We start from the raw sequence: 22,968 nt of genomic DNA, 5'->3' as shown, positions 1-22,968 counted from the left end.
CCAGTCGTAGCCCGGCAGGGCCGCTAGGTCACGTGGCGGGGGGGTGGTGAATCCCCGCCATGGGGTGGCGGCTGCTGTGGCTGCTGTGCGCCGGGGGCGCCGCCTGGAGCAAGACGCTGCGGGGCGGATTCGTCAGCTCCGCCGCCCGGCTGGAGCCTTGGCGGCCCGTGGCGCGCTTCCAGTTCCGCGGTAGGTGCCCGCCGGGCAGCGGAACGTCTGCGAGAAAGAAACGCTACGGGGGGAGGGAAGAGTAGAGCGGGAGCCAAGAAGGGTTGGAACGTGACCCTTGGGTGCTAAAAGGGAAACGGTGTATCGGGTGGGGACAGTTCGAGGGGTGATGGGGAGGCACTTAACCGGTGTCCTAGAAGATGAACGTAGAAGTGTTCTAAATAGGTCTGGGGGAGGGTAAGGGTGAAAGCGTTGCTTAAAGCTAAGGAAAGAACGAGCTCCAGGTGAGCGGCGTTCGGTTGTATCGCACTGTGCGAGCTGAGGTTGTCTGCTCCCTTAGAAACGCTCCTGCCGTTCTGTGAATGTCTACAGGGGCTGGTGGTGGTGGTGCCTGCGAGGCCACGTGGGCTTCTATGCAACCTGCTGCTTGTTTTTCCCTTTTCGAACTGCCTTTTCCCAGTGACTGCTCTGACAGCCTGAAGTCGACACAAAGCCACCAAACTTGCTTCGCTTCAAGTAAACTTGGACTTTTGCAGCACCAGCTGATTCCTTCTCCCCGAATAATCCCATCTTTTAATTCGGGAAACTGTTCAAAACAATCCGTAGTGATATATAATGATAGAATTTATCAAGATAGCTTTGAGGACCATAGAATTATCAGTCAGCATCAGTTGTCTTAAGCTGATTCTGCAATGGCAGAAACATGTGTCAGTGTCAAGGTGCAGCCTGCGGAAACACTCACAGAATAGCACTTTTGAAGTTTGATTTTCTTGTAAATATGGTGATGGATAGTGATAGGAGAAGGAGGTTTTAAACTGAGACTGGGGAGGTTTAGGTTAGATATTAGGAGGAAGTTTTTCACACAGAGGGTGGTGACGCACTGGAACAGGTTGCCCAAGGAGGTTGTGGATCCCCATCCCTGGAGGCATTCAAGGCCAATCTGGATGTGGCTCTGGGCAGCCTGGTCTGGTGGTTGGTGACCCTGCGCATAGCAGGGGGGTTGAAACTGGATGATCATTGTGGTCCTTTACAACACAGGCCATTCTATGATCCAGTTATATGTTTTTATTCATTTGTCTTATAATCAAGTGTTTTAGCTGTAATCAGTCAATGACATAAAGATCCATGGACTCAAATTCTTCTGATATTTGGCCCAGGAGGTACCCTGTGGTACTCGTAATCATGCCTTGGAAATCCTGGGAAAAAAAGTGGGTGGAAGGAAGAAAAATATGGTCTGGAAGTCCATTTGAAATAGAAGAAAGCAGTGGGAAGTAAAGAAGGATTAATGCCATTTGGGTTATGTTAGAAGTTTTTTTAAGTGTTGTTTTCATACTGTGTTACTGAGATGTAGAGAAATAGTGAAAATGTACAAACGTTTATGGAAAGTGGTAAAAAAAAAAAAAAAGAAATTAGAAGTGAGGTGAGGCTTTAGTGGTGCTACTTAATAAAGCTTTCTGCTGTGCTAGCCTTCTGTTCTTTTGACTTGCATCAGGGCAGTGCAGTTCATTCTATTTTTTAAATGTCAAGGTGACCATGCTGTTCTGTGTGTCCGAATCACCGATGTAGCAGCAGCTGTAACAAAAGAAGCCAGACTTCACCTGTTTCAAGCACAGGAGTGGCAAAAGCTACAGAATCACATCCAGGATCACAGATGTACTGAAAAATTCTCTAAAGCTCAACTGACAAGTGAGTTTCTATCTTCCCATTATGAATTAAGTTGTGTGTATTTAGAACACTCAACGTATCAGTGAATTTGGACTTTGCATGGGATTTAGTCAGGGTAGAACTTTGACCTTCTGTAATTCAAAAAGATTCCAAGGAGTGCAATTGCTTCTTTGTATCACATCAGAAGACTTTGTTTGCAAGATATGATTCAATAGACCGCTGGAAAATGGCAGTCCTTGACAAGCAGTGTGGTTACTGCAAACTTGATGGCAAGTTCTATTCTCATGCTCTCGTTTGCACACAGCTTAAAAATGAGGTTCAGGCTTGTGTTTACTCATCGAGTACAAAAGTTTTCTATAATTCTGCTTGGAGTGAAAGTAAAAAGTTTGTTGTGTTTGTTTTTTTTTTAAATCTCAGGCCTTTCTGTATAAAGGTTAATGTTTGAAGAATTAGGAAGAATGCTATTACAAGATGAAACCGAAGTAGTTAGAATGAACAAATGGGTGATGTAGTCAAATGTGCAGTTTGAATTGTCACCTTTATTACTGTAGAATGAAAAAGAAAAGACTCAAAGCAGTGGGGCCTTCTGCAGTTAACATTAAACCTCTGAAATGAATGCTTGTAAGATAGGAGTGTATACACCAAGCACACAGTAAAACCTTTTTCCAGTCCTTATTTGTCAGGAGGCTCCTCGTCCCAGTTTCATGGAAAATAACGCTTTACAAGGAAAAGAAAAAGCCAAAAGGATATTGTGATAGCACAGACCTGTCACTCTGACGTACAAGAGCAAAATCAATTGTATCCTTATTCAATTTTACTTCACATCCTACAAGTTAGCTTGCCGGCCTGATGGAAGACTGATTAAATGTGCTCTGCACAATTCCTAGTCTTTATGCAGTTAAGGCTATAAATTCAACTGAGAGTACGAATGGAGAGCAGAGCTACCCCTTCTACATGCCATTTAACTTCTTTTTGTTTTAAGCAACATATGAAATCATTAATCTATCTTTACAAAGGTTGCTTTCTTTAAAGGAGTTCTTTCATTCTGAGTATTTGATTTATAAGATACACTGTTCCAAAGTGCAACACTTGCTTAGTATTAGCTATGCTGAACAAATTATCAGAACACTTTTTTTTTTTCTGCTTCACGTGTTGTCTAAATTTGTATTTCTTGTCTATTGCTGCAGAGAGCTGTGATCCAACTGTTGAGGCAGGAAGTGTATGCTTTCAGATAACAGAAAATAACTTGAAACAAGTTTGTTTAAATTACATAGATCTTTCTCACAAGTTGACTTTAAGTTAGAAATTCATTCTGAATTTTGTCTACAGCAGGTTTAGAGATAATGAGTTTGCTAGGAGTTGATTTATGCTGGTGTTTGTAGTTTCTCATAAAAAAGGTTTGCATAAAAACCAGCTTTTGCGGAATTTTAATGAGCTTAAAATATTAAAATGAATCTATCAACAGTCCAGTAGTTATACTTTTAGTTCTTCTACAGAAATGACTTTAATCTATGGTGGAGCTGATAGACAATGATCACTGTTACACTCATTAATTAATTCAGTAACCAGTGTAACAGTGCTTACAGTTCTTGTAGTTTCACTCAAACATACAGAGCCACATATCAAATACGCATCAAATATTTATTTTTGAGAGCTTGCCCAATTGTTAACAGTTGATTTTAGGAAAAATACTGCTGAGATCAGTAAGCAGACGAAACTTTTCAGTCCTGCATAGTTAGTTTTAATGTCATTGATTTGAAATGTGTATTTTTTTCAGGCAGTGACCTCAGCCCTTTAATGTCTGTTGAATTTGTCTGTGTCAGTTTGGGGAAGATGCTATAAAACATGCGAAGTTGCATTTTCAAAGCGTGCTCATCAATTAGCACGTGGCTGTTGCATGTTCTGTGCTCTAAATATCTTTGAAAATGGGGTAGAATCAATTTCACAATTTTTTTTTAATGAGGAAGTATCTCTTGGCTAATATAGAAAACTGATACTGTACCAGAGAACAGAAATGTATTGAAGGTAATACTGTTTGCAGTTACTGGCTTCTGATGGAATGGATCCTTTCTAGCAAACCCAAAAGCTGAGAAATGGAACGCAGCTCATATCTTCACCAGTCATTGTCTGCACCTAGTTGAAACCAAAGATGAGACTGGAAGTCTCATCTCGGGTATTGTGGTGAGCTTCAAAGCAAAGCAAAGACTGTTTTGCACTGTATGTAGTTCATAAGCTGTAAATAATGTTGTGTATTTAAATTCTATTTCCATTTAAGTATAAGTTTTTTAAAGACAAGTTAATCAAGTCTCTACTCCTTTTTTGTTGTTTGTTTTCTTCCAAAGTGACTGTGAACCACACAGAGCAAAATCTGACAGTGTCCCAGATTCCTTACCCGGAAACATGGTATGTGTTTTATGTAGACAAGTTTACCTGCGAGGAGAATTATTCTGAATCCGAGGATATTCAGTTTGAAATGGTCTTACTAAATCCAGATGCAGAAGGGAATCCATTAGATCACTTTAGCGCAGGGGAATCTGGTAAGATTTCTTTTCTTAAAATTAGATTTGTAAGTTAAGGATCTGATCTCCCAAAAAAGTCAGTACTTACTATGCTTGTGAAAATATGCTACTGGGGACAGGACAGCAGAGTCCTTTACATTTCAGGTCTGACTTTCTTAGAGAAGAGTAAACTTAAGTTCATTTTCTGATATTAGGGAAAAATCCTTCCCTTTCTCTAGTCTGACTTACCAAAACTTACCTGACTACAGATTTAGTATACAAGGAAAGATTGTGTTGATATGTTTGCTTATACATTGTTGTTTTTTTTTTTTTCCTATTGAAATTGTAAGCTTCCAATTGATTGTGAATTGAATCCCTGATTTTAATAAATTTGTTTATTTAATGCATGGAATTTCTTAGCTAGACTTTGTAAGACTTGAATCTGTACAATATGAATTCATGCACAACATAAACTTTTTGCCAGTACAGTGTTCACCGTCTAGGTCTCTCCAAGTTTTGTTATTCACAGGCTGCACATTGTGAAATGTTTCAATCCTAATTTTTTTATTTAAAAAATACGAATTTAAGACTTTAGACCTGCAGAGAAAAACTTTTGGAAATGACTCAAGGCAGCAGCAGAAGATAAGCACGCATAAAATTGTGTGACACTCTGGCCAATCCAAATCAACTGAAATCTAGTGCTTAGTTTCACTGCTTTGGAAGGCCTAGTTAACATGCCACTGACTTTGCTTGTAGTGTAGGAAGAGTCCAGAAGGCTTAGTCTGTCTTGATATAGTGATGTAGCCTATATACTCAGGTCTAGCCTTATAGCAGTGATAAGAATTGTGTGCTCGTCTGTCTTAATTGGTATCCAGAGAGTGTAGAGGGAACAAAGGCAGGTTCCTTGTTGAAGGGAGGAATATCTTCACACTGAAACTTTCAGAGGAAGCTGTAAGAAAGCTACTTATCGATGGTGTTTCCAGACTTACAGGTTGACTTACCACTTCTCTGTTGTGCTTCTTACTCTGCAAATGTGGTTGGTGGTTCCAATTTGGTGAATTTTGTATGTGAAGTGAATTCTAAGTTAATTCACTTATTCTCAAAAAGTAGTTATTGTGTTCTTTTGCTAAACTGAGATATAATCAGTGGCATTATGTGGCCTTTAAGTAATGTACAGACCTCTTAGGGAGACATCTCAGCTCTCTATATTTTTTTAATGACGATTTTGAAAATTAGGAAGCAGAACTCGGAAAAGCTTGCATGCCGAGTAAGTAGATCTGTAATAAAGCTGTAGGAAGTAGGAAATAGGGTGAGCTTTACATGCCACATCTTCCATGGTTGCAGATGAACTCCTCTTTATTCAGAATGAAAAATGGCAACACTGCCAGGAATCCTGAAGCGACATGCCTGTGTCTGTTTTTCAAAGAAGCAAGGAGGATTTCTTCTCTGTGGAACATTAGACCATCAGAGAAGAGATCCAGGTTCATTTTTTGTATTTTATTTCCTTTGAGGCGGATAACATCTGCTTAGCTACAGATGGTTTCAGTTAAGTCACTCTTTACTCTAGTCCCTAAAATTATGTCTCTGCCATGAAGCATTCTCAAAATTAAATGGCTATAGGCTATAAAGAAAGTATAGGAAAGAACTTGCAACTGTAACTTCTGATTAGGGTGTTTACCTTTTGAGAGAAGGAGGCCTGGTTTCCAGTCCCTAGCAAGCAATTTTTAGCATTTTACATGGTAAGATATTTAGATAAGACTGGCAGTGGGATCTAAAGCTTCCAAGAGCAGCTGACCGAATGAACAGCATCTGGATGATCTTGAAGTTAGGTATTAGAAATTAACATACATGTTTTATTTTCTGTGTCATAGAACGGTTTAGGTTGGAAGGGATATTAAAGATCATCCATTTGCAACTGTCTGATGTGGACAGAGGCATCTTCTGTTAGATCAGGTTGCTCAAAGCCCCGTCCAAGCTGGGCTTTCTAAGAACGGGGCATCCAACAGCTTCTCTGGGCAACTTGTTGCAGTGCCTTATTGCACTGTGAGTGAAGAATTTTGTCCTGATGTCTAATTCAAATCCACATTCTTTTCATTTAAAACCATTATCCTTTGTCCTCTCGCTGCATTCCCTAATGAAGAGTTATTTCCCCAACTCGAAGTGATGTGGAAGGAGGAAGACTTAAAAAGACAGCTTGAAAATCACTTCTGTTGTTTTTTGGTGGAGTGTTTTTGGTTATGGCTTTGATTGTTTTGCTGGGTTCTTTTTTGGTCTCACACCAATTGCCACAGTTTCTCTCTAGTGACAAAGAGCTTTCTATCCTGAATGCTTATTATTAAAAGCCTTTCTTTTTTTCCTAAAAGAGTTTTTAAAGTGCACCAAATCATCACGATGAGAAATAACATATCTACGTAATCCTTACCAACTTTGGTGGGTGGCTGAAGAATCATAGAATCCCCAAGATTGAAAAAGATCTACCAGATCATCCAGTCCAACTGTCCACCCTCCACCAATAATTACCCACTAAATCATGTCCCTCAGTACAACATCTAAATGAACATCTCCAGGGTCAGTGACTCCACCACATCCATGGGCAGCCCGTTCCAATACCTCACAACTCTTTTATGGAAGTAATATTTCCTAACATCCAACCTGAAGGTAGATAAAGAGTGAAAAGAATGAGATATTTTGTCCTAAGGATGCTTTTTTGTTGTTGTTTTGTTGTTGTTGTTTTTTTTTTGGTCAATCATAAATTAGGCAGAGGTATACAAGGGGGGCACAGTGGCTCTCAAGTGTTAGATTTTTAGTGAGTCTTTGTTGAAAGATGGTCTTTGTCTCCTGTTTCAGTGTATGCATTTTAGCCATAGAAGTTATTTTGTAGTACTAGCAAATACTAAGAACTCATCTAGTTCTAATGATCTTCAGCTTACATACTGAAGGCTATTTCTCATCTCTGGTGGAAGCTGGTTGATAGTTTTAATTTAAGAGTTGTTTTGCTGGAAATAAAGCCTGCTTCTGCAGGCACTGCATGGTTTTGAGGAAGGCTGGAGAGGAAAAGCAGAAGTTTTCTGTGTAGAATTCCCATTTGCCCATTTTAACTTACGCTTTTTGGCTTTTTTACTCTGTTAGCTCATATGGTGTGTTCTACTGTTTCTAGGTAGCAGGAAAGAGTCCAGGATCCAGGTCTTCAGTGCAATATCTTGCCCAACTACTGCTAGACTGAAAGTCAAACAGCTTCTGTTTGAGAGATATCAGAAACTTTGCACATTTTTTGTTGCAAAAAAAAAAACAAAAAAAAAAACCAAAACCACTAATTTTCTGTTCATTTTTTTTTCTTTCCACTTCATCTGAAAGTTTTCTGTATTTGTCAGCTCTATTTCTTGAAATGTTTTATGTGGAAGAATAGTGACACCCAGTGGTTAACAGTGTCCTGGGTTTTTCTCTTTTCATGCTGTGCCTTTAAAAATTGTAGCAAAAAAAAAAAAACCCTAAAAATGAGTCATTTAATAAGTATATTTCTGATGAATGGGCTGCAGTTATTTTCTTTTTGTCAGGAAGTTGGGTGCCACTTTATACTACATGAGTAATTACTACAGAGCTTTTCATCTTGAACAGAATTTCTCCTAAGTTTAGAGACGGTATTACTGGGTAAAAAACACTTCCTAATCAGCTTTTTGAAGAATTCATTGACTCCTGGATAAAATAGGCTGGGGTTTGCACATTTTATCTTTACTATTATTTTTGGATGACAATTACTTAGTATTATCCGGTGATTATATAAATAAATGGAGATTTTAGCTTTACTGCTAACAATAGTATTTCTGTATAAAAACTGAGCTGTATTTCTTTTTTTTTTTTCCCACAGGATTACATGAATTCTATTTCCTGCTTGTCCTAGCATACTTTGTAACTGCTTGCATATATGCACAGTCTTTATGGCAGACAATTAAGAAGCACGGACCAATGCATACTGTATTAAAAATGCTCTCAATTGCATTACTATTGCAGGCTGGTTCAGCTTTTGCCAACTACTTGCATTTCTCAAGGTATCTTTACTTTTGCTTTTAATCTTAAGACTTGAAGGATGTGCTGTTTTAAAGATTAGTACATGGTCTTTCCTGTGCTGATTCTTACAAAACTTAGGTCTCACTTTTTAGAAGCTGCCCAAGTATAGTTATAGAGAAAGCACAAACTTAAGTATCACTTACATTAAAATATCATCTTTTACTCTGTTATCAGTTATTCCAAGGATGGAATAGGAGCACCTTTTATGGGAAGTCTGGCAGAATGTGAGTATGGTCATCTGCTGTTTTTTATGTATTCCTACACATTAATCTATATAATGCATTAATGAATGTTCTTGTTAGACAGAATCATTATCCTGTCCCATATCATTGTATTTCTAACATGAAATATTGAGCAACTTTTAAGATGTTCTTCTGAAAAGTAGGTTTTGTTTCGCAAGTTTAGAGTAACTGCACTTAAAGCCTTATAACTGTGATCCATCCTACAAATATTTACCTACGTATCTATCATATGAGTAAATCTTTCAATATGTTGAAGAGTTTTGCTGAGTTTGCATAATACACTGAAGCTTTTGAGGAAACTATCTCATTTTGTGGATTGTGTTATTTCATTAGCAAATTTAACATTGATTATAACAAACGCACGTTTTATAGCATGAGTGATAAGGTTAGAAAGGTCTAAAAAGTAATTATGCAAAGAACTGATGGTAACAAAGCATTTTTTGTTGCTCTGTATAGATTTCCTGAGTTCTCATGTGAACTGAATTCTAGTAACAACGCTACCCAAATTGCAGTAGTTTATTCTTGCAAGATGGTTTGGAATCTAAAGTTGCTTTTCTTTATTTATTTATTATTTCTCCTCTGTGTATTTTACATTTGAAGCATTTAGTGATTCTTTCTGAGCTAATATGTTGCCCTTTGATTCATCCAGAGCATGCCAAGAAAGCAGCATTATGATAGTGAGATGGCATAGGCGAGCAACAACCTATATAGAAAAACATTTCCTGGCTTAGAATTCTTTTAGAAACTTGCAGTTGGAAATAACAACCTCTTGATGGCACTTGGCTCCACAGTAATTGACACTCTTGTTTCAAGAAGTCGGGTTAGAGCTCTTTGCAGCCTTTCTAGCAACTGGTTTTTTTTAATTTTCCCTCTCGTCTCCTGAAATGAAATTAAGTTGAGACTATGGAAGTAGCCATTACACCTCTCCACTGAGAAATCCAGTGTTAACTATGCAACCAGAACTGTGGAAAAAATAGCTACATCTGAGAGTTTCTGTGTATGCGTGTATGGATTGAAGTGGAAATCACACTTCTGTTTGCTTACGGTGGAGTTTACTAAGAATGAAACAGTGTCTTTGAGTGAATACCTGAATTCAGGTGGCTCAGCTGAAAGACTTTCATACTGTTTTTAAAATTTGTGGTTCCCAAAACAGTAAGGAAGCAGAAGGAAAAGTGGAAAGCTTCAGTGCTGATTACAATTCTGAAGGATAGCCAATAGTAAGTATAATTTGGAAATGGAAGATGCTACCATCTTTTTTCCTGTGTTAGAACAGAAATCCTGGATAAATGATCCCATTTTCATTAATTTTGCTGGGAGCAGAATTCCTTCTAGAAACCTGTTCAGGTGCTATGCCAAGCAATTGTTCGTTTCCCAGCGTTATTTAATCCTTACAATGTTTAAAAACCTGACACTGTCTAACTCATCTGAATGAATCATATAATCATATAAATCACATGAATAATTCTGGCACGTAAAAGCATCTCAAATAGCAATCTTTTAACTTCTGATAAGATCAGGATGTGAAAAATCAAATAGTATTGTTGTAGCTGTTGATCAGCTGAAAAAGTTGTTCAGGCCAACTCCTGTTCTTAGCCCTGCTGTCAGAGTGGTTCCAAAAAATGTTTATCGATGTGGTGATGGATGCTTTGTAAGTGTGTATGCATATAAATTAGGTATCAGTTCAGTAGCTTGTGGCTTCACACTGATCCCAGATATCATGAGATCATCATTTTCCAACTTTTCTTAAATATAAAGCCTCTTCTTACTTGTAGGTAAGATGTATGTGGCACCAATGACCAAAGCCTGTACTGATTTTTGTCTGAAACCGTTTTACCTGAGAATCTGCTTGCATTATTACTACACTGAAGAGCAGAGGAATGTCTGTATCCAAGATGTGGTTGAGAGATGCTGTCTGGCTATAACTTACAGGGAAGGTTATCTTAAGGACTGAGAGAAAATAAAATGATTGAATGCTCTCCAGAGCATCCAGATTTATTCAGACACTTGTCTAGCCTGGATTTGTAACATGGATTTGGCATGCCTTTGAGCTCACATAACAATTTTTCTAAGGTATACCATGCCTAGCTAGCATTGTAAAATAATCCCAGGCTCATTTTGCCCCAAAATACCAGTTTGTTTTTTCAAGTTTGTGTCTACTAAAAACTCTTTGATATTTGCTAAATAAAAAAGGTGTCTGAAGGCGTTACAAGTATGCAAGCGTATAAAGCACAAGGATACCAAATAAATCCCAATAGTAACATATTAACATGTTGAAATTTTTTATAGCTATATTTTGCTAGTATTGCTGAGTGTCAAGGAAATACAGCAGCTGATCTTCATTTGACGCACATCCCTTGTGTGTGTGTTAATCTATGTACAGAGGCAGCATTTTCTATTGTGTGTGGAAGTACTTTTTTTTTTTTTTTTTATAATACATTCCAGCAGTTGCATAAAATTGAAAGTTTTCCTCTATGCTGTAGAAATATTTATCTTATATCTGATAACAGAAGTGGAAATGTCAAGTATGGAACTAATTTAAATGAGCTAAAATATTAAGTGAATAAAAAGGATTATTGTACATAGTGACCACCTCTAATTTCTGAAACAAATGTGAAATTTACACAAGAACTAATTTCTCAGGTTGCTTTTAGATCTCTGCTACGCGGCTACTTTGAGCCAGTTTACACTGAAGTCTATACACCAGCTTTAAAATTGTTCAGTAGGTTTCAGTCAGAAATTTGCCAGCTCGGTGATGCTTGAGGGTAGCTTCAAACTCAAGATTTTCTATGATTCTGTGAGAGCTCTGAAGCTTAAAAATTACCTGGGAATAAGCTTTCAGTTCTTTCTAATATAAGCAGGACTTCAGTGAGGATGGAAAACAAATGGTTTAGTATATTTTAGCTTGAAATTTTCCTTACTCAGATGCAGCTTCAAACACAGGTTAGAGACACTGATTAAGAATGTGGCTTTATGAATTACGTTTTAGTTATTTCCAGACTGGGGAAAAAAGAAGTGTGCACAGTGAAATGAGGTAAGGGGAGTCTGCATGTAATAAAGTATAGACAGATTACTGCTCCAAACTAAGTTAGTGCTAGGGTTAGTCATTATATTTACCCCTTTAAGTATCTGACTGTGGAATTTGTCCCAAATATTTGTGCTTTCTGTTACAAGCTACGCCTTCCTTAAGACAAAATACAATTAATTTAGAAGTACAGTGCCACTGTTTGATTTTTGAACAAAAGTTTTGTGGAACAAAGGAAGGAGTTCTTTTCATTGTGTTTCATATTTGCTGTGTGATTAACATACATATGATTTTAGTCCACTGGCCTAAAGTTTGTTTATGCAGGTGGATTCCTGAGCCTAGACTTCTTTGACACAAGAGTAGAAGTTGGAAGAATGTGGCACAGTGCCCACGTCATTGCAGAATTACAGCATAAGTAGAGGGAAGCTGGTCATGGTTTTTTTGGTCATTTAAAAATGATCAAAATAGCCACATTATGTGGCAAGCAAACTTCAGCTAATCAAACTGTTAATAGAGATTATAAGCAAAGGTGATTCTGAGGCATAAATATCCATCCTTTGTTTGTGGGGGTAGTGAATATTTCTCTTTGTTTTGAATTTTTGTGTATTTTTGTTGTGACTATATTCTTTTTTCTTCTGTTTTTAATAGTGTGTGACATAGTCTCTCAGATACAAATGCTTTATTTGCTGTTGAGTCTATGTATGGGTTGGACAATAGGCAGAATGAAGAAATCTCATAGCAGACCTCTTCAATGGGATTCCACTCCAACATCTACTGGCATTGCTGTAGTAGTTGTTGTTACACAGGTTTGTATTTTACATTCGTTCTTATACTGAAACGTACAGTTGCTATTAAGTATGACAGAACTATGAACCAACTAATTTCAATATTTTATGAGAAACAAGAGTATCAAGACTGGAGAAGAAAAAAAAAAACCCACAGCACAATGTGCACCCAGCAAGTCTAATAAGTAACAACAGTTCCTCTTTATTTTGACAGTTTAAGGTATAGCTCCACAGTATGTTCTTGTTCAGCAGTAAAACCACTTAAGAAGTTCCCACAGTTCTCCGAACTCCCAGTTATATCAGTTGTTCATCATATATGCTGCAAACCAGATCAGTGGAATGTTCTAGACTGAAATGGAAGGAAAAAAAAAAAAGTTTTGGCACGGTTTTACCAATCTGATTTGCAATGTGGTCCTGTAAATAGCTGTCATCAGTACAGTTGCATGGTTGTGAACTGTGACATTAGTGCTGACAACGAGGGGCATGGGAGGAAAGATGAGAGAAAGATTCTTACAGTTCTTTTTCTGTCACCAAAAATATGAGACTGTGTCCTCATCTTCAAACCACTCCAATAGGATGTCTGATGGTCTTTTCAATCAGTATAAGGCAATTCTTTAAAGGTTCATATGCAGGATTGTTCTTGCAAATATACAAATGATGTGACACATAACTTCATTCAAATGTTTTTCTATTAATATAAATTAGAAAGTCAAGTAAACCAGTAACTTAAAAGTAAATTGTAATGGAGATCATCTAACCCTGGTGGTGTCTTTTGTAAACAAATTTTTTTAAATCACAGCATAAAGACAAGAGAATCTGAAAGCCATTGAGAATGAGAAGAACAGGGAGAAACTGGAGACAGTAATGAGGAAGAGATCATACTAAAGATTTTATGCCATTTGAGTAATGTCTGTAATTAGTGCTGCTTCCAAACTAAATAAGTGGACTGCTAAAACATTAAGAGTAGCTGGGAGCTTACAGTATTCTTGCTAATTAAGAATGTAAGCCAAAGCCTATTAAGGTCAATGGGACTGTTGAAATTTAAAGATGGGTGTCAAAGTAAGGTGGAATGAACCTATCTAGCACCAGAAGTTTTACATACTGGTAGTAAAGACTTCTAAAGTATTTAATTCTATTCATGCCTCTCCTCTGGTACATACAAATGGACTTGTTAATACTCTGTCACTTGAGACTGGAAAGTTTGTTGTTGTTTTTCCCTTTTTACTATACATAGAAAGGGCACCTGGTATCATCAACTTGATCTTTTTTTAGTTGTTGCTTATGGTAAAAATTGGGGCAAGCATGATACAGACATGCTGCCCCAGTACTGGTCCATTATATATATACTATTGGCTATTTGAGTACCAGCAGAGGATTGATATAAAGTTGGCTGTCTTCTCCCTGTGAGAGCATATCTCTGCCACATCTCCCTTTTCAGCACTGTTGGAAACGTCAGGTTTTCTAGGAGTCCTGTAAGAACAGAATACAGATATCACTGTATGTCATTGCCTCTGTGGTTCTCCAGTCTGTTTCAGCGTCTGCTGTCTCCAGCAAAAGCTCTTTGACACCAAGAGTATCCTTAGCCTTTCTGGAGAGAGCTGTTTTCCATCACGTGTTCAGTACATACAATTTTTTTTCTGACAGATTTCTTCTCCTTGTAGAAGAATGCAACTGTTGAGTTCAGGGGAACAGAATCTAGATGTCAACTCTATCTGTGACCTCAGGATCTCATTCCCTCGATTAATCTGTTTATTGGTCTAGATTGATGTGGGTATTGGATCTGTAACTGGGCAATCAGTGATGGTGATCAGTGATCACTTCTATTAACATAGCGTAATCTCCTTTCTGTTCTGCTCTTCCACAGAAATTCTTATAGGAGAGCTAGCCTCTTTCCATCCAGAAAGTGGTTAGACATACGTGTATAAGCAGAGATTTCTCAGGATTACTATGGAGGATACTGGATACCACATGCATTACCTTAACACAGCAGATAGAGTTTGAACCATGTTTTATTGACATTCTGCTGTTGTTCTAATTCATATTCCTCAAAGTTTTCAGGTTGTTTTTTATTTGAGGTGGGTTTGTTGATTGGTTTGTTTTCCTTGTTGTTTTCTCTCCTCTTTCCACTGATGCTATTGATTCTTTGCTTTCATTCTTTCAAAAACACCAACAACTTCCCAGGCTGTGTTTACAGATTGCCATCAATGTAGAGTGGCCATTGCCTCCTTGCCAGCAAAATCTCATGTGATCTTTGTGGCTGCAAACAGATAGCATCTCAAACAAGGGACAAGCCTACCGTTCATCATCTCCCTTTCTCCTAATTTGTTCTTTTTTTTTTTCTCTTTCACTTTCAGCACAAAAGATTCTCAGACCGCTCTGCATTCATTAACTATTCCACACTTTGCTGCTAAGACACAAACCTTGTTCATAACGTTTTGCTGATAACAAGCCTTTCCCATCACATAGACCCAAGCAGTTTCAACTTTCAGGGCTGATCAGAGCAGAGGTAGCGATTACAGAAGGAAAGCTTATCATTTTGACCAAAATACATATAGAATCTTGCTGTATTAAAAGTCATGCTTCACAGAGGTCTTAGATACAGTCCAAAGGTGCACTCAGGGTGAGCTATGCTTCTGACCTCAGATCTGAAACATTTGTTACTGTACCTGAGTTCATGACATTGCATACTCAAGTACTAGATACTAGCCTTGTCTTCCTGCCACCTAATTTCCCTTTTGCTTCCCCTTTACCTTTATGTCTCAGCAATTATCTACTCCATGCAAACTGGCTTTTACCATTGATTGATATGTTATCTTGCTCTAAAGTCATTGCTGGCATAGCAAGGGGCATAAAGCGTTCCACCATAATTGTTTCCATATGACAGAAGAGGTGACTGTTTGGTTCTTCATCATATGGATGTGGAGATCCAACTTGTATAACAGGAACATCAAGATAATGTCCTTGGTGAGCTTCTTTTAGCTGTTAGAGGGAGAACAGTACTGGACAGCAGTTGGTGTCCTATGTCTGGGATGTTACATAAAGGGGAAAGACCATCTCCTTGTTGTGATTTTAATGTTGGACATAAAGCTGTGCACTTATACAGCTCGTCCAGTTCTTTCATAAGCAGCCTGAGCAGAGTTGTTCTTATGGGTAACAATTAGGATATTAACCCTGACTTCTTCTCAAAGGTGAAACAATTCTGCTCAATGATCACAACAACAAAATCTGATTTCATTTTGAACGTGTAGGTGCCTGTGTATTTTTTTCATCTCGTTCCCAATACTACAGCAGAGGGAGCAGATGTGTGCCTTTCTGTGGTCAAGTTGAAGGGCATCAGAGCTCACTAACATTATTCTCAGGCATGGCCATGGAGATTTTGACTTCAAAATCAAGTTGGTCTGTGAAATCTCTCCTTTCACTGAGAGCACACTGCCTAATCCACTCTAGCTTACAAACACTCTGTAGCACAGATTTCTACTTTATAGAATGCTGCTTTTCTCCAGGGAGCAAGAATAGATCCTGCTCATAGTAAGAGCAATGACAAATATTTTTATTTCTCCAGGTTTCCTATGTGTTGCGCTGACAGTTCCATTTCTGTCTGTAATGCTTCTGCTTTCTAATTATTTTGGAATAGCCTAGTGAAACTTAAAGGAGCTGAACTTCTGTGATCTTGCACTGCTGTCACTGCATACAGTCTTTGTTCAACTGTGTTGTCTGCACAGCTTACATTCTTTAGAGGGCTGGTCCTGAGCGTACCATGTTGTCAGGTGCTATTTTCCTATGAGGATTTGGACTTTGTTCTCATGATTGCTTTGCTCCAGCTCTTTGTCATCTTCTCATGAAAGTGGCTTCCTTCGTTGATGTTACTTTTGGTGGTAGGTTAAGGATGATTCAAACCCTCCTGAGCTCTGTTCTTCAAAGCTGAGATAGCTGTGGCATCTACCTAAAACTCTTAATTGGATTGGTATTGTGCTTCATGTTCATGTCAGGGAGATTCTATATATATAATTTTTCTGAAATTTCTTCCAGTCCAAGGATATTAAAAATTGAGTTCCCATGCGTCAACGTCAACAAATGAAATACTTTGCGCAAGACTGCTGTCATTCTATAACTAGTAGAATCCTTGATGTTTTCTGGGTGTATTCTACCTCATCTGAAATTCTATTTCTGTGTTGGGAATTCATCCATTTCGTACCAAAACTACTGCTTTAGCCACAACTTTACCAAACACTGCTGTTTCTCAGGATTTTAAGAGCCACTTGGTCTTATTTCAGGCTTCCTCCTTGAGAGGATTCTCCGTCAAGTAATTTGATCGTCTTGAGTTATTTGCTTGGAGTTGCCCAGAAAAGGTGTTTCAGCAGCAGTGTTTGAAGAACATTGGTCAGATTATTTACTAGTAGTAATCAGTGATATTCAAGATGTGCTTTATACTTCTTAGTCTCTCATATTTCTGTTTTCTATTCAGGTGGCTGAGAAGTAATTAAAATGACAGCAGTCATGTTCACTGTGTCATAGTCAGAGTAAGGGAAGGAAAAAGTGAGAGAGTACTCTCAGAGCATATTCTTAGCCAAAAACATTCTAGTCTCAACTGACAAGACTTGAGGACACCCACCTTTGGAATGCACAGGTGTATTGCACATTAAAAAAAAAAAAAAGTTTATATCAGTAATCTTTCTGTCTTTATAATATGGATGTAGTTAGAGAGCCTTTGAATTTGTTCAGAAAGGAATCTGACTAATGCAGATTTCTAAATTGAAGCATACAGTGTCTCTTTCTGACAGCCTTTAGAGCTACCTTGCTCATATAAATCAAATTTGACTACCTTTTTTCAGAAAGCCTGCTTTATTAGACACCTGAAACCCAAGTGCAAGTTATATGTCTGTAGTAGGTGGACTGGATTCCAACGTATATTCAATTCTTAAAATGCCACTCAGCTGCTACGTGCTGCTGGGAGCCTAAATTTTACGGGTATTCTAATTTGTAATGTTAACAATCCCAAACTCTTGAAAAGGTTTTATTCAGCAAGACCCAACTTTCGTGCAACTCTGCAAGTAGGCACCTGCCTTCTATTCAGCTGAGACTCAGAAAGTAGGCTTTTCTTAATCTGTTTTTCCTTAGAGAATCTATCAGTATTCTTTCTCACAGTGCTCTTCTAACATTAGATTCTACAGCTACTGGATACAGTACTGTTTTTCTGAGAGTTAAGGTGGATTACTGTCTTGCATCTGTTGGCCGGAGTGTTTGTCCAGGTGTTGCAGCAGCACTTGGAACCTGTGACACTGACTTTCACAGTCCCTAAGAGGGTTCCAAGCCAGTTGCTTGCAGAGTCAGGCTTGCTCACGGTTTCTGACCTAGCTGGTGTTGAATTCTTTTCTCCACGATGGCACAGCTTCAATAGAAGGGGTGGAGAGTGGCCCACCCAAGAACAGCCTATAGCCTGGCAGTTAGGGCACTCTCCAAGGAGGTGGGAGATGTGAGTTGGATTTCCTTTAGGCAAAGAAGGGAATTGTGGGAGATCCGAGTTCAACTTGGGTGAATGCTTCATCCTTCAGGCTATTGTATAAAAGGGGCAGCAGCACCACCCTCTTACTTCCCCATCTTTAAAAAGAAAAGCGAATCCTGTTAGGATTTTGAAAGAAAAGGCGTAGTCGCCTGCCTTTGAAACAAGCTTTACAGGTTGTGAATCCCAACTGGAAGCGGACACCTCCCTGTATCGTTTCAGTGGGCTTCCTGCTGACTAGGCTGACTGTTTAACTACATTAATATATTGGATTTTGGGCTAAAATGCTACATTCCTTCTACCTAAGTCAGAGAAAACTGTAACTTGTCAAACTTTCTACAAGTTATGGAATGCGAGAGATGAGATCCTGTTCCTGCCAGTCAAATTTGGAGTAATGCACAGTCCTAGAAAAGTAGTTCTGGCCAGGATTATTTGTTATGTAACATGGGAGTCTCCAGCAAGCAGGGAAGAGCATGACCAGTTGTGCTGATAATTTGATCTGTGATAGAAAGACAATTGAAGTTTCATGTGAGATTGTTGCTTTCTGAATGTATGTTACTGTTGTTCTTTTTCCAGACCTTTTTATTAATTTGGGAACAGTTTGAAGATACTAATCATCACAGCTACCATTCACACCATGGCTTAGCAAGCGGACTGCTTATTGGCCTCAGAGTTTGCCTAGGTTTGTCACTGGCTGCTGGTCTTTATCAGATCATCACAGTGGAGAGAAGCACGCTGAAAAGGGAGTTCTATATCACCTTTGCTAAAGTACGGGCTCATGGAAACTGATTCCTTTTGCTGTAAATGTAATTGTGGCACGCAGTTGACTAAAGCACTGAACTGTTTTCCTCCATAAGAAAGTTAATATTTAAGTGTCTGATTTGATTAAATTGCACCCTGTCATCGTACTCCGAGCAGTCATTTTAATTTGACAAGGAGCAAAGAGCTTTTCTAAACAGAAATCCCACCTTTCATTGTGTGGTTTTCATTCTGTTGATTGAAAATTAAACAATGGATTCATAAAAAAGACAGAAATGTAAATGCAGTTCCTTTAACTGTCATCTCTTTCTTCTTAGCTGGCGTATAGTTATTTTATAACTTACGCTCTTCTTTTCTTTCAGGCCTGCATTCTCTGGTTTTTGTGCCACCCATGTCTTGCAACCGTTTCTGTAATATTCAGAGAATATCAAAGGGAAAAGGTATGTACAGGCAAGATAAAAGAGATGGAATTTGAATAGTAGTTGTTCTTCATGTTCAGTGTTTGTTAGCAAACTCATGCTCTTAGGCTGTTAATCTTATGACCCCAAAGGAACTTGAAAAGTCTTAGTCACACAGCTCTTATTGATGCTAATGTGAGTCATATTTTACAAAGGCATACTGGGTTTGAATCATCTAAGAGTAATCGTTTCTAGGTGAAGGGGGGTGGGGAGATGGTTAAGTCAAAGGAAAATGTGGAGGGGGTGTTTCGTTTTATTGTTTGCTTGTTTGTTTTTTAATTAAAAGCACCTTGGGGTTCTTTTAACAAAGCTAGCAGAAAGATAAATCAGTGGATTTTTTTGTTGTTTGCTTTTCAGTCTTCGTCACTTAAAAGCTTTATGTGGCTAAATAGGTCAAGGAACTTGTAGCTGAACTGTAGATTAAGAGATCTATCCAAATGCCTAGTTTGGTTTGTGAGCTCTAAACATTTAAAAACAAAGGTAGACTTACTGGATTTCTTGATTGCTTAATTATATTGGGAACTAGAGAACTGGTGTGTGAAGCCTGCCGTGTTCAGATAAAGTGCATTTCTATTCTCAGGTGATTGGCTACCTCAGTCCGGGGTAGTTTGCTTCTTTACTTTATAGTTACAAACACCTTTGCATTTATATGCAAATATTTTCAGAAAACAAGCTTATATTTGTGTGGAGAATGTAGAAAGAGGGATAAACATTTACTCAAAATATATAATATTTATGAAATATTGATATAATGAAACACCATGTTTGGTTTTGTTTTTGAAAAAAAAAGAGAAATTCAGGGAGAAATGAGAAGAAACCTCCTCTAGATCAACAAAAAAAATCTGTTAGTAGTGCTTGCTGAATACATCAATGCAGTAGGGTGAACAGTGAGTGACAAGAGGTGGAATGAGTTAATAAAATTTTGCAGTATTTTGAGAGTTTGAGTTTACTGAAGAGAGTTTGTAGTTGCTGTCCTCTTGGATTTTGAGAAAGTTTAGTCATCATGAGCAGCTGGTGTTCCTACGTTACAGTGATGTGTTTTCTCCTTTAAATGCATTTAGATAGAATAGAAATGTATGATCAATAAATACAATATTTGTGCAAGAAAAACATTTGTTTTAACAGACTCTCTGTACCAAAACTTAGACTTCTGCTTTCTCAGAAGCAGTAGGTACCCTGATGGTTTTGATTAAATACTGCCCTATGTGTCTCTTACAGGTTAAGAGACTTGCACTGAGGTCTAAGTGAGACTGTTAAATCACTTCCATCACAGCTCAGTGGCTGTGCTAGTTCAGAGTATTTTCAGGTTGTTTTTTTTTCCCTCCGTTCGTTGTAAGAAAAGAATATCTAAGCATCACCTCTGCTTGTGGAACTGCATGGGTGGTGAATTGCAAGTCTGAAATTCCCCGGAACAGAGACCGCCAGAAGGCGTTATGTGACTTGCCTTAGGGCCATCTGCTGATTTGAAAACATCCAGGTGTGAGAGCGTGAATCTTGGACTTGAGCTTCACGTTCAAATCTTCTGTAACTGCAGCAATATTAAAAGATTTAAAGTTAAGCTTCAAGCACACACGTATTGTGCTGGTAGAGATTTATTTGGGCTTGTTTTTCACTTTTTCTCTTTCTCCTTTTTTTTTTGTCTTCAGATTATTACCATAGGTGTTATCCTCTGTCAGTGCATCTCCATGGTTATCCTCTACAGACTTTTTCTCTCTCATAGTCTATATTGGGAAGTATCTTCACTGTCATCAGTGACATTGCCACTGACAGTATCCTCTGGACATAAAAATCGACATCGCTTCTGAGATGTTTAGGAAGAATATGTTATGTAAAAAAAAATGTGCAATAATGATCTAAATATGCAGGTATTTTTGTCACAGGTATGTGATACATTGGTTTCACTGGAAAACTGGGTGATAGTATCAGAGCATTTCATGGAACTTTGGTCTGACACGCTCCGTAGGTTAATTTGTTACAGTATTGTTAAGTGGAAAAATCTGTAATTTGAGTGATTTCCTAAATATGATGTGTGTGCAGCACGGGTGCTGAGCCATATCACAGGAAAGTGTAAGGAATCTTTCCTCTCTCATTTACAGCCACAAAAAATGTCCTTACTTTATATCGATACTAGGTTTGAAAGTCTTATAAAATACGGTTCTTAAAATGTCTACAGGCTCAAACAAGTCTGATATAGGCCAGTTGTGAAATTGATGTGATACCTTATGATGAATACAAGTTTTTTGGGTTTTTTTTTTTTTCATGTTTTAGGAAAAAGATGCATTTTATGTATAAGTATAAAGGAAATGGAAACAAAAGAGGGAAAGTCCACTAAAAACATATATAAAATGTTTACAACCATCTACAGGAAACTTTCCTTTATCGTTGGTGTGAAATAAAAGCTTTTTTTTGCAGTTACTGTTCATATTGGTTAGAACTGTGATGAGGATGGGAACAGAGTTTGTGTTTTCCTCTTTTGAAGTAAATGTGACTGAAAATTTCACCTAGCAGTGAAGATCTAAACAATATTTGAGGCTTAAGAAGATACAGCATCATAAAGGTAATTAAAACAGCAGGCTCACATTAAAAAAAAAAATAAAAAAAAAAGCCAAGAGAAAGAAATGGGTGATGTGGCACTAGAATTTTAATCCTGATATAATTCATTTCTCTTACATTGAGGATTCAATCATAATTAAGCCATATACACAGATTAAATTAACAGAAGCATTTCATATAAATGTTGGTTTCAGTCATCAACTACCCATGAATTCCTGCCCAAGGATACTTAATCAGGATTAAATTTTCTATGAATAATTGAAAAACAAAATACTCACTGGATTTGTTATAATCCATGTTGGCACTGAGTTCTAAGTAGTTGCCATCTTCCATCCATTGTAATAAAGCCATACTACTTTGTGATGCCCTCGCGTTCAGAAAAACAGTGTAAATATATACTTTATTGAAGTGCCTATTTATTGAGTATGATTAGATCATGCTGACATTTTCCTTCATAACAAGAACATACCTATTACCGTTGTGACTGCAGTCTCTCTTGGATTTTCTTTAATTATTTGTCACAGTTTAGCCTTCTTCCCATGAACGTGTGTCTCTTCACAATACTGATTTTATTTTCAGGTAAATTAGCGTTCATTTCTTCTTAATGGTATGCATCTAATTATGCCTCTATGAAAACGTGAAGACACCAGTGTTCTAGCTTCAAAACAGCCCTAACTTTTCATTCATGTTTGCCTCAGATGTGAGCATAGTTGAAACATAAGTCTATTCCATTTCAGTTTAGAGGTGAAAGTAGACATTTGCCTTTGACTAAGGCGAAATGGCAACATGACAAAGTTGCTCATTAAATCATCTCCTTTCTTATTGTTTGTAATTCAGATCAAGAATGGCAGGTTGAGGCTGGAAAAGATGAGATATTATGATTTCACACAATCTTCAGAATGATTAAAAGATTAATTATTACATTCCTCTGATAACCACACAAAAATATTATTGGTTAAAACTTCAGTCTTTATTTCCCTGCTTATCTCTGTACTTTTCATCTTCTCAAGAAAAAAGCATCCTGTTTTTGATAAGTCTCCAATAATGCAGCAGAAGAATTCTATCTGTCCTCATGTATAAGACATGAAATTCACACATAAAATAGAGTTTTCTAATAGACACAAGAGCTCCTTTATAGTTTATGATCTGTCACGATTAAAGTTTTAACCTATGCAGAAAAACTGCATGTGACTTTCGGAATAGACACTCTGTTTTATTCTTCAGGTGTATTTTCTTGCTTCCTGTAGTAGCTC

The 22,968-nt window shown here is 37.8% G+C and overlaps 2 protein-coding genes across 4 annotated transcripts in view; one reads left to right on the top strand and one right to left on the bottom strand.

Annotated features, from left to right (window-relative positions):
- Window positions 1–22,968, bottom strand: part of ABCC4 (ATP binding cassette subfamily C member 4) — a 1,253,378-nt gene that overhangs the window by 913,116 nt on the left and 317,294 nt on the right. The gene's annotated exons all lie outside the window — the stretch shown is intronic.
- GPR180 (G protein-coupled receptor 180) lies at window positions 21–21,781 on the top strand. 2 transcript variants are annotated; one of them, XM_052664383.1, is made up of 9 exons: window positions 21–189; window positions 1,696–1,854; window positions 4,176–4,370; window positions 8,197–8,377; window positions 8,571–8,620; window positions 12,309–12,466; window positions 18,522–18,713; window positions 19,067–19,144; window positions 20,809–21,781. In XM_052664383.1, exons 1-9 carry the CDS (start codon window positions 60–62, stop codon window positions 20,965–20,967), a joined length of 1,302 nt encoding a protein of 433 aa, XP_052520343.1. In that variant the 5' UTR covers window positions 21–59; the 3' UTR covers window positions 20,968–21,781. The 2 variants fall into 2 exon arrangements, with proteins under 2 accessions (XP_052520343.1, XP_052520345.1); XM_052664385.1 differs by lacking the exon at window positions 4,176–4,370.

Source organism: Tympanuchus pallidicinctus, unplaced genomic scaffold, assembly GCF_026119805.1.
Source record: "Tympanuchus pallidicinctus isolate F22 unplaced genomic scaffold, pur_lepc_1.0 scaffold6, whole genome shotgun sequence".
Lineage (NCBI taxonomy): Eukaryota > Metazoa > Chordata > Aves > Galliformes > Phasianidae > Tympanuchus > Tympanuchus pallidicinctus.
The sequence above is the reverse complement of the archived record's forward strand: the minus strand, read 5'-3'. Positions and strand labels throughout refer to the sequence as shown.